Source organism: Saccoglossus kowalevskii, chromosome 18, assembly GCF_978046115.1.
Source record: "Saccoglossus kowalevskii chromosome 18, keSacKowa6.1, whole genome shotgun sequence".
Lineage (NCBI taxonomy): Eukaryota > Metazoa > Hemichordata > Enteropneusta > Harrimaniidae > Saccoglossus > Saccoglossus kowalevskii.
In genome coordinates, this window is record NC_140658.1 from 7,226,887 (window position 1) to 7,240,116 (window position 13,230).

The window sequence follows — 13,230 nt, forward strand, 5'->3', positions numbered from 1 at the left end:
AATGTATTGATTATTTCTGGTGTGCTGTTAGTGTTCATATCAAAATGACTGCCGTATTGGAACATATGATGGTCAGGATGAAATCCTGTCTTGCTAATGCTTTGTGCACCTTTTTCTTGATCAGTGGGCCCCTGACGCGCAGCAGAGGTCGATGCGACAGTGTACTGTCAGAGTGCATACTTTGAGGTACCCTTGTAATAACCTTATTATAAACCTTTTCCTTCCAAGGATACATCATTGGAATGCCGATATTTAAAAATGGGTCATTTTATGAGCTGCAATACCCTGGGCTCGAACCAACTATGACAATAGACAACCCACGATGGGGCTGCAGAAAAAAAAACTAAAACTTGCCAAACTCAGTATTAGTTTGTTAAAGCATAGACCCTCCAGTAGAGGAGATATTACCGACCTACTCGGGGTTGAGGCTCTAGTAAACAGACCTTGGATGTTACGCTAACTTGTTAGCGTCCTTGTAGTAATCAATTAACTATTAGAAAAAATAATATTTGGTGAGACAAATAATGTATTCAAATGAAACCACATACAAAATGTTTTCTCAAAGCCCATAAACGCAAGTGTAGTTCTTCTATTTACAGCGAGTATGGAAATTGTCTGAACACAATTCTAAGCATTTCCAGTCACTGGTATCCCAGAATCAATCACTCCGCATAATTGATTAGAATATTTCTCAGGTGTATTTACCGTAACAGACAGGGAAATTATGACATTGTATTTGAGGAGTTTTACTGTAACAATGAAATACAAAAATGCGTTAAAAGAACATTCTCCTTAAATCGATCTAATAATTTAATATTTTTGACCAACCGATCACACTAAATGAAATGAACTCAACAATAAATAATCCTTAGAACAGTTTGTCAATGAGCAGATACAGCTATCTTTCAAATTGAAATTTAATATAGTCGATGTAAATAACAAATACCCAATAGGAAGTGTCCAACAAAATTATTTTAAAATGTTTCTCGTTGCCAGACTAAACTAACAATAATAATAAAAACACAGTCCACGTCTTCCAAGTAAAGTTCTGGCCACTGGTAAGGGCTGGGAACCTATGATTTGAAAATCAACGCCTCTATGTTCAGTCCAAGAGTACTGTCCTTAATTTAAAACAAACATGTTTTGCAAGTCCCCATGCCCCAGGCAGTGACTTGTATAACGCGATAATTGCGTTATGTCCTTGTTTAAATATATGCCCATTTCAATCTGTATGTCCCCAGTAAGTCTCCCAGGTGAAAAATTAGATAAATAAACAGTATTGCCAGTACCAATGTGGTTGAATTAAATCAAATATCTCTGTTGCTACATTCTACTATCTGTTTTAAAATTTGATAAAAATCAAAAATATGTTAAATAGCTCTGCATTTCAAGTTTATACATTAGTGTAGTAGGGGTAGTACCTTGTAGTAGTACCGGGGTATTCCTTTTTCTCAAAATTTTAAAACTTTTTTAAAAGAATTGTATAATGTATTTTAAATATATACCACGCCACCAGGACACCAATCAGGATAAAATCTGATATAGACATTTTCTTTCTTTTTTATCCTTTTGTTTATTGTTATTTGTGTATTTTGGGCGGTTTTGCTTGGGTCTTTTTCAGTTTAGCCGTATCTCGGTAGTCAAAGTGACCGAAATACTATATTTGAAAACGTGAAAACAGCAAGTAAAACCATCAAAATACATACTAGTTCAAAGGGAGATAAGAAAAAATAAAATAGAGAATTTAAAAAAAAAAAAACATCGGAGTTGACTGACCGGGACCCCGGCCTCAGCTTTGTATTCGGGTTCAATAAAACAAGAGGAGCTTATAAGGTCACCACTAGGGGACAGATGCACAAAATGGCGCACATTTACGAAGCGTCGATTGTTCTTTCAAATTGGCATCGCGGTTAAATCTGTTTATATTGAGCTCACGGGTAGCATTGTCAATCTGTGGTAAGTACAGACAACCTGATGTAAATATATATTTGTCCGTTACACACTAAGATGTCGAGTAACATAAATCATAACATGACGAGTAGAAATGTCTTTGTCTCAATCAATGCCGCTGTCACATATTTTTCATTTTAGCAATTTCTTAGTTGATTATCAGAATTGGCGGCGGTCGACAAACGTCGACAGGCTCTGGTACTGAGTTATTGTACGAGGGGAATCGTAGTGCATCTTCACATTCACTGACACTTTGGAACTAAACCATGCAGACACAAACTAGAGGGTGTCAGGAGGATTCGGCGCTGGTCGCTTACGGCCCTGGTAAATGAAACACGTTACGGCCCCAAAATAGGCTGGTCGTTACGGCCCTGGTATAAATTATATTTGGTATGTGTTTATATCTAGTGTATTAAATGCACAACGAAAGTATGTTCATTCACTTCAGTGTTCTCCCCAGGAATTTAAACCACTGTGGCGGACTAATTTGCATATGATTTGCATATCATTTACATAATAATAGAGATTGACCAAAGCACATTTACACCGACATAACAAACAACATATATTTTCAAAAACAATGTGGCACATATTTATTTGCTTCATACAGTGTTATAAACACTATTCTTTTGGAATATTAATGAGCTCAGTCACAGTGCAAATATTTTTTCTATTGAAGTCAAAATATTACGTTTCACAATTTAGAAGAGTTTGAATTTAAAAATGAAAAATTGTCAAATCGAAATGGAAATGCTGCAGACTATTAAAAACAAACAAACAAATAAATTGTAAAAGGCTAAATGAAACGCATTTGAAATGTTTCAGCCAGGAATATGTTCTCGACTTCCATGATCATCAAAGTTACGACAAGACTTAACTTACTTTGCGATGTTATACACCGGTTATACCAATAATTCCTCTTACTCAGTCATGCCATGAAAAAATGTTACTTATTTTTTTATATGAAATAAACGTAAAATTTGAGCGATTATTTTTGATCACTCGATCGCTTCGGTGAAAAACAAAGACCGCCATGATAATTGTGACGTATAAGTTGACCGGCATATGTCCTTTGACCCGATGGGTCAAAAACGCCATTAACCAATCAGAATACCGCATGGTAATGCCGGCAGAACCCAAAGTTTTCCGAATGGTAGTGATCATAAAAATTACATTGCGGAAGTAAAGCGATGTTGTAGCACGATGTGTTGGTATGGATTTCAGATGAAAACTGCATGATGGTTTTCGAAATAGGTGATAAGCAATTTTTAAAAGGTAAAAGAAGTCTTGAAAGAGGAGTTTTTACATGATTCGCGATGATAAAAGTTCAAATGTATTTTACCCAATCACGCAATTAAACACGTTGTTTTTTTCTTGAGTAGCATAAACAGATCGTGCACTCCGCTTGGCCCATGTAATATATCGTGGTGGAATTGATTTTGAAAAAATGTTAGCTTTAAATCTAAAGACGTCGATCGTTAAAGTATTTACTTACGAACAAAGAGGTGCTAATTTTACAAAATTAACTTGTATTGTTTATAAGCCACTACCACATCGTGCGACTACGTCTACTGTTTACAAATTATAATCCACGACTGGCAGGATGCGTGTCGGTCGGTACGTCAGACAATAGTCCTGGTCGGAAGCGTGGCAAGATCCCTGATAGCTACGTATTTCTTTCTATATTTCGTAAAACAGTTCACAGGATGAACAATGAAAAAAGCACTGTGGCGGTTTTACTAATCACCGTGGCGGCTCGAGACCACAGTGGCGGGCAGGAAAAGCAGCGTGGCGGCCCCGCACACAAATTGAATGCTGGGGAGAACACTGCACTTGCCGCTGCCTTTGTACTAAACACCTTCCTCTTAGCCCTGAGTACAGTCCTGTAGGCTAGCCTCCTACCACTTATCATTCGGCCCAACAGTCCTGAGAAGTCGTCTAGACCGGGGATTCAACACTATGTGAAGGGCTGCATTGAGCGATTCAAGAGGCATTCACAGCTAAATGCAGCTAAAATAAACAGGCCGATATGTCTGACTATTCCAACTACCTTAACTGGAAGCGAAATTACAGAAATGTACATTTGTGGTTTGCCGAATAAGGAATTAAGAATGTTAATCACAGGGGGAAAATGTAGCAGTTTATCAGTAAATAAACAAAAATACTGGTTCTTTGTACGTTTTGTTTCTGATTACCTGGGGATACATTTCAGTTCCAAACAATATAATGATTATGTAGTTTGTAGTATAACAATAGAAGGAAGATATCAGTATAAAACATTTTATAAGGAACTAATGCTTTTTGTTTTACTTTAAATTTTACAGAAAATCTCCAAATTGCAACTGTACAAAGGTATGGAGCGACAACATCAAGTTGCTCTCTGGGCACTACCCTGTGCTGTTTTCAGCAGAGTAGACATCTTTAGTAGTAATGATGTAGCTAGCACATTGCTTCATCAAATGTCTTAACATCGAACAGTGTATGGAACATACTGAAAATACTGGATCAGATATCAAAGTAAAAATGCTTACAGATAAAGAAGAAAAGGTCTACAAGTGTGTACTGTGTGGGGAGTGTTTTGAAGACAGGTACTCTTTAGAGATCCATACTAAGAAACATGCAAATGAAAGTAAGCCATTTACATGCGAGTTGTGTGGAGGGAAATATTCAAGAAAAATCAGCTTGACCCAACATATGAAAGTACATAACCAAGCCAAAACATATAAAAGAGTTAATCGGTTCTTGAGGGCTCCCTTCAGCTGTGGGAAATGTGGAAGAACATTCAAGGGAAAATGTTATTTGAAGCGTCATATGTCTGTACATAAAGAAGGAAATAAACTATTCTGCCCAGAATGTGGAAGAGTATTCGAAGGTCAGTGCAGTTTGGACCTCCACATGGCAGCTCATGAGAAATCTAAAGAAATCAAAGTGTGGACATGTAAACCGTGCAATGAACAATTCACAAGAAGGTACTTTTTGGAACAGCATAATCAGACGGTTCATGCAAGTACATATAAAAAAATAAACCAGTACAGTTGTTTAGATTGTGGAGAAGCTTTTCCACATAAATGTGGATTGGATTTTCACAGGAAGAAAATGGGGGCACATACTTGTAAAAAAACATCCACAGATCACTGTGACAACTTGAATAATGGAATTGTTGCTTTGGAAAAAAATCATAGTGAGGACAATCTGATTTCAAAGCATGCAAGCGTTGATCACCACGACGACTTCAGTGATGTGATTTCCAAACTTGGAACAATAGAGAAGAGTCCAAATGTTAAACACCCAATTTTACAGATTGTATCTGCAAGCATTATTCACAATGGCAACTTCAGTGATGGTATTTCCGAACTTGGAACAATAGAGAAGAGTCCAAATGTTAAACACCCAATTTCACAGAGTGTATCTGCTAGCATTAATCACCATGAGAACTTCAGTGATGGGATTTCCAAACTTGATGCATTCGAGAAGTGTCGAAGTGTATCTGCACACTACAGTCACCATGGTAACTGGAAAGACGAGGGTTTAAAGTTTTATATGCCTGAGAGAAGCCTAAGTATTGAACATCCAATTTCACTCAGTGTATCTGCAAACTGTAATCACCATGACAACAATGATGAGGTTTCTAAAAGTTGCACGTTGAAGAAGAGCCCAAATGATGAAGACTCCATACATAGGAATGTATCTGACTACCTCAGTCAACTTGATAACTGGAATGATGAAATTTCAAAAGTTTACACGTTGAAGGGTCCAAGTGATGAAGATTTGAAGTCTCAGAGTATATCTACAAACTCTGACTACCATGGCAACAGTGATGATGAGCTTTCCCAACTCGATGTGATGGAGAAGAATAGTCTGTTAAATGATGAACAAAGTGTATCTACGTATTTCAGTCACCATGACAACTGGGAAGATGAGGTTTCCAAACTGATTGTGACCAAGAAGGGTCTAAAGGATAAGCATTCAATTCCTCAGAATGTATCTAAATACTGCAGTCCCCATGACAACTTGAATGCCGAAGTTCCTAAAATTAGTGAGTTGAATAATAAACAAGGTGATGAGCAACCAATTTCACAGAGTGTATCTACATCATACAGTCACCATGGCAACTGCAATGATGGGATTTCAGGACTAGACATGGTGCAAAGATTTCTGAATTTTAATCATCCAGTATCAGAGAGTGCATCTGTGATAAACAGTTACCCTGGTATCCAGAACTGTAGGATTTCCAAAATTGGCATAGTGAATAACATCCCAAGTGCAAAGCGTCTGATTACAAGAAGAGTACTTATAAATGGCATGAAACCAATAAGCAGCTATTTTCAACGAAAAACTTCTAACGTAAAAAAATCTCAAGATTTCAAATTTCAATTTTGTCTCCTTGAAAAAATATCAAGTTTAGTAACTACTCTGAGTTCAAAGGAGATTTTTCGATTGAAATATGACCTATAAACCATTTGAGTATGAGGTTAACCTTATTAGGTCAATACTATACAGTACAGTCCAGACGTAACTTAACTTCCATGCTGGCTGCTTTTTTATAACATCTTATAAGGAACGACATCAAAAGATCAATGTCGGATAAAAAACTTATTTGCTTTAATTTAGGGGTGGGGACCTCTAAAAGTTTCCATCTTACAACAACGATTTTATGTTTTAATGAAGTCAAAAAAATCTTGAAGTATTTGTAGTTCGTTTTTTTTTTCTATCCAATCATGGGAAAAAATAACAGAAAATGAAAAAAAAAACATCCAAGACGAGAATATGGTTTGGTTCAAGTGTAAATATGTGTGTCAAATGAGGTCAATTTCAGGGCATGGACCTAGAGCATGCGCGGAACCCAGAAAAGTAGTTGCGTATGCGTATATTCCCCTTTTTTACACACACCCGACAACCAACTGCTATGCCATACTACTGTGCGATTATCAATTTGTATTTAATGGTGAATGTAGTCTGACGCCATGATCAATATTTATAAATTAAGTTTCAGTGTGGGGGGTGGAAAAAACCAAAGGAATTAAGTTTTTTATCCTACATTGAACTTTTGATGTTATTCCTAAGTGAGTATCATTTTCATCCATAACTTCAACTTTGTAGTGTTCCCCTAATACTAATACGAGACATACCAGTATTGAGGCAAATTACTCTGCACAATGTAGATATGTCCAGTATTTAGGCAAATTACTCTACACAATGTAGATATGTCCAGTATTTAGGCAAATTACTCTACACAATGTAGATATGTCCAGTATTTAGGCAAATTACTCTACACAATGTAGATATGTCCAGTATTGAGGCAAATTACTCTACACAATGTAGATATGTCCAGTATTTAGGCAAATTACTCTACACAATGTAGATATGTCCAGTATTTAGGCAAATTACTCTACACAATGTAGATATGTCCAGTATTTAGGCAAATTACTCTACACAATGTAGATATGTCCAGTATTTAGGCAAATTACTCTACACAATGTAGATATGTCCAGTATTTAGGCAAATTACTCTACACAATGTAGATATGTCCAGTATTTAGGCAAATTACTCTACACAATGTCGATATGTCCAGTATTGAGGCAAATTACTCTACACAATGTAGATATGTCCAGTATTTAGGAAAATTACTCTACAAAATGTAGATATGTCCAGTATTTAGGCAAATTACTCTACACAATGTAGATATGTCCAGTATTTAGGCAAATTACTCTACACAATGTAGATATGTCCAGTATTTAGGCAAATTACTCTACACAATGAAGATATGTCCAGTATTTAGGCAAATTACTCTACACAATGTAGATATGTCCAGTATTTAGGCAAATTACTCTACACAATGTAGATATGTCCAGTATTTAGGCAAATTACTCTACACAATGTAGATATGTCCAGTATTTAGGCAAATTACTCTACACAATGTAGATATGTCCAGTATTTAGGCAAATTACTCTACACAATGTAGATATGTCCAGTATTTAGGCAAATTACTCTACACAATGTCGATATGTCCAGTATTTAGGCAAATTACTCTACACAATGTCGATATGTCCAGTATTGAGGCAAATTACTCTACACAATGTAGATATGTCCAGTATTTAGGCAAATTACTCTACACAATGTAGATATGTCCAGTATTTAGGCAAATTACTCTACACAATATAGATATGTCCAGTATTTAGGCAAATTACTCTACACAATGTAGATATGTCCAGTATTTAGGCAAATTACTCTACACAATGTAGATATGTCCAGTATTTAGGCAAATTACTCTACACAATGTCGATATGTCCAGTATTGAGGCAAATTACTCTACACAATGTAGATATGTCCAGTATTTAGGCAAATTACGCTACACAATGTAGATATGTCCAGTATTTAGGCAAATTACTCTACACAATGTAGATATGTCCAGTATTTAGGCAAATTACTCTACACAATGTAGATATGTCCAGTATTTAGGCAAATTACTCTACACAATGTCGATATGTCCAGTATTTAGGCAAATTACTCTACACAATGTCGATATGTCCAGTATTGAGGCAAATTACTCTACACAATGTAGATATGTCCAGTATTTAGGCAAAATACTCTACACAATGTAGATATGTCCAGTATTTAGGCAAATTACTCTACACAATGTAGATATGTCCAGTATTGAGGCAAATTACTCTACACAATGTAGATATGTCCAGTATTTAGGCAAAATACTCTACACAATGTAGATATGTCCAGTATTTAGGCAAATTACTCTACACAATGTAGATATGTCCAGTATTGAGACAAATTACTCTACACAATGTAGATATGTCCAGTATTTAGGCAAATTACTCTACACAATGTAGATATGTCCAGTATTTAGGCAAATTACTCTACACAATGTAGATATGTCCAGTATTGAGGCAAATTACTCTACACAATGTAGATGTGTCCAGTATTTAGGCAAATTACTCTACACAATGTAGATGTGTCCAGTATTTAGGCAAAATACTCTACACAATGTAGATATGTCCAGTATTGAGGCAAATTACTCTACACAATGTAGATATGTCCAGTATTTAGGCAAATTACTCTACACAATGTAGATATGTCCAGTATTTAGGCAAATTACTCTACACAATGTAGATATGTCCAGTATTGAGGCAAATTACTCTACACAATGTAGATGTGTCCAGTATTTAGGCAAATTACTTTACACAATGTAGATATGTCCAGTATTTAGGCAAATTACTCTACACAATGTAGACATGTCCAGTATTGAGGCAAATTACTCTACACAATGTAGATATGTCCAGTATTGAAGTAAATTACTCTACACAATGTAGATATGTCCAGTATTTAGGCAAATTACTCTACACAATGTAGATATGTCCAGTATTTAGGTAAATTACTCTGCACAATGTAGATATGTCTAGTATTTAGGTAAATTACTCTACACAATGTAGATATGTCCAGTATTTAGGTAAATTACTCTACACAATGTAGATATGTCCAGTATTTAGGTAAATTACTCTGCACAATGTAGATATGTCCAGTATTTAGGTAAATTACTCTGCACAATGTAGATATGTCCAGTATTTAGGTAAATTACTCTACACAATGTAGATATGTCCAGTATTTAGGCAAATTACTCCACGCAAAATTATGTAGATATGTCCAGTATTTAGGCAAATTACTCTACACAATGTAGATATGTCAAGTATTTAGGCAAATTACTCTGCACAATGTAGATATGTCCAGTATTTAGGCAAATTACTCTACACAATGTAGATATGTCCAGTATTTAGGCAAATTACTCTACACAATGTAGATATGTCCAGTATTTAGGCAAATTACTCTACACAATGTAGATATGTCCAGTATTGAGGCAAATTACTCTACACAATGTAGATATGTCCAGTATTTAGGTAAATTACTCTACACAATGTAGATATGTCCAGTATTTAGGTAAATTACTCTACACAATGTAGATATGTCCAGTATTTAGGCAAATTACTCTACACAATGTAGATATGTCCAGTATTTAGGTAAATTACTCTACACAATGTAGATATGTCCAGTATTTAGGCAAATTACTCTACACAATGTAGATATGTCCAGTATTTAGGCAAATTACTCTACACAATGTAGATATGTCCAGTATTTAGGCAAATTACTCTACACAATGTAGATATGTCCAGTATTTAGGCAAATTACTCTACACAATGTAGATATGTCCAGTATTTAGGTAAATTACTCTACACAATGTAGATATGTCCAGTATTTAGGCAAATTACTCTACACAATGTAGATATGTCCAGTATTGAGGCAAATTACTCTACACAATGTAGATATGTCCAGTATTGAGGCAAATTACTCTACACAATGTAGATATGTCCAGTATTTAGGCAAATTACTCTACACAATGTAGATATGTCCAGTATTGAGGCAAATTACTCTACACAATGTAGATATGTCCAGTATTGAGGCAAATTACTCTACACAATGTAGATATGTCCAGTATTGAGGCAAATTACTCTACACAATGTAGATATGTGGGAGTTTTGAAAGCAAGCTAGGCCAGCTGAATGTTAAGTTACACTTGGAATGTATTGTACCTTGGTGACTTCCAAAATGCTGAAAAATCTAACACTGCCCCCATTTTTCAACTGTTTGACAACTTCTGCATTTGTATACGGCACATACTACTTCATACATCAAACACAAACAAAATATATCCCACAATGCAGCTTAATAATAAATATTTGGAAAATGACAGGTAAAGGCTTTCTCATGTGGAGTGTCATTCATGTTTTTCTGTTTTGATAATTTAATTTCAACATAAAACTTATCAAATACGTGGTTTACCCTGGAGCATGTGCAGTTGTAGGTGTCAAGTTGTATTTAAATCTGTGGAGTAGTTGTTGATGTGTGGAAGGGACATGCACAAACACACAGGGTAACTGTAATGACTCTTATTGTGTTATTTACACAGGAAAAGTGATATTTTCAAATTTTATTTGGAAATTGTGCGTCATATTTAAACACTTTCCCTTGTTTACTTGAAATGCATGATGGAAATATAATCATGTCACTGAATGCAAATGTTCGCACAGTGTTAATGTTTTTCGCCATTATCTATTATTAAATTATTAATAGTTATGTATAATTTAATAATTACGAGAATACCCCAAAGTTTTCATTTGGTAACTCATCAACTTTAAGTGTCGGTTAATACGATCACCATACTGCCCGTATTCATACTTTGTAATATCGTCATAGTATAGGTTGTCATTTTATTGTGAAGTTATTACTAGAACACTCGTGTAATCATGGTTTTAAATTAATAAAGTTATAAAAAATCACCCAAGTTTGTTGTTGTGATAGATTTTCTGATCATTTGTTTGTGACTTTGGTGGGTGACTACTGGTATACATATTTGGTTTTAAGACATAAAACACACAAGAACTACGGTAATATGTTGATTCACAATTGCCACATTAAGACTGCATTAAAACAGTTGCTTATCAATTTCATTCATCAAATGTTTTTCTTTAGTAATTAATATTATACATCTGTCATCGTAACGCCATAAGTTACAGTGTGGTGTAATATTGTGGTATTTTACGGGGTATTTTCATCCAACCATATTAGGAAATGCGAATTCCAAATAGGGAATGATTACGCATGTAAGCGTCCTCTAATAATAAAAACAAACATAGCTGCCACCAGGGTTTGACCGGACTACATACAAAGAAGTTCGCTATTCTGTTCAAAATTTTTTAGATTTCTGCATTCCCCATGATGTATCCTTGGTAGGTAAAGATGTATAAGGTTATTACAAAGATATCTCAAAGTATGCACTCAGACAGTACGCTGTCGCATCGACCTCCACTGCGAGTCGGTTGATACTGCCGCTGTACTGTCTTTGTGCATACTTTGAGGTATCTTTGTAATAACCTTACAGTATCGTTGCCACATGGAAATTAATAAAAAAGTGTCATGCCAATAGACGGCTGTCAAGTTCAATGCTAAATTTGGTTCTATCAAAATAAAGCTAATGCGTGTAATCTTACTGGTGTTATTTGAAATATTTTTTGAATTTGGATTTCTGGAGAGTCTACGTTGCATATACAGTTTGTGTTATTCTAGGTTGAACCTGTATCATTTTCTTCTATGCAGTATTGAAACTTCAAATATTCATAATCACAGTAATTGGTTTTCCTCATCTAAGGGCATCAATACACAGGATTTTCTGCCCACTGACTATTACAAAATCAAATGTGAAGAAATTACAATTCTCAAATTTTAGATTCAAAATGGTGTTTAGAGCTTAGCCTATCTCTTTGTTATTTTTTCATTTACTTGGTGTAACTTGCCCATCAACGTACATGTACCAGTATCATGATTTATAGTGTTAATTTGAGCAGCAGGTGTCATTTGCAATTTTATTAAAATCAGATATACCGGTAGGTATAAGCTCCAATTATTTTATTTTTTTCATTGGAGGGAGGGGGGGTATTTCTTTTTATTCTAAGGCGACTATGACACAATAGATAAAACAGCCTCTCGGCTGGGATAGCTCTGCTGTTAGCAGTGCACTTAACATTTCAGAACTAAAGATATTAGAAAATGAACAAATCTGAGAAAGGTCTATCTGAGGTACCTATATGTGTGGTATCAAAGCAATCAGTCTTGCGGTTTTCAACAAGAAGTTGAAAATATCATTTTTACCAAAAATATTCATCAAAATTAGAAAAATCTGAGATAATATGAAATGAAAAAAATCTGAGAGAGGTCTACCTGTATTACCTATATATCAAAGCAGTAATGTTTTACCATAAATGACATAAATATTCATTGAAGATATCACGAAATGAATAAATCTGACAGAGGACTACCCCAAGAATCTATGTTGCAAACTTTAACGGTTTAGAAGAAGAAATAAAACTGTAAAAAGTTGATGACAGACACCGGACAATCAGTAATATTAAGAGCTCTGCGTCATCAACTTTGTCGACAGCAGAGCTAATAAAAGTTGATGACCTCTTCCAAGACTAATTGGCTTAAAAAAAATGAACCCCATTCAATGTCCTGCCTTCTTCACAAGTGGTGGTTAATAAAAATATACACAAGTTGTGTTGGTCTGAAAAATGTTTCTCGATGTCGCTAGATTTAGAACATCCTCAACTGCAATGTTAGATTACTGTAGAATACTTTATTTTCGCTTGGAATCCGTGAAAATAAAATATACTTTTTTTCCTATATTTCACATTAAACTCGTCAAAAATCAGTGAAAATAAA

At 35.1% G+C, this 13,230-nt stretch overlaps 1 protein-coding gene across 1 annotated transcript; it reads left to right on the plus strand.

The window, feature by feature from the left end:
- Window positions 1–1,842: 1,842 nt before the first annotated feature.
- On the plus strand, window positions 1,843–6,985 carry LOC146731511 (uncharacterized). The gene is made up of 2 exons (XM_085492687.1): window positions 1,843–1,956; window positions 4,275–6,985. Exon 2 carries the CDS (start codon window positions 4,432–4,434, stop codon window positions 6,403–6,405), a length of 1,974 nt encoding a protein of 657 aa, XP_085348813.1. The 5' UTR covers window positions 1,843–1,956; window positions 4,275–4,431; the 3' UTR covers window positions 6,406–6,985.
- The last annotated feature ends 6,245 nt before the right edge of the window (window positions 6,986–13,230 follow it).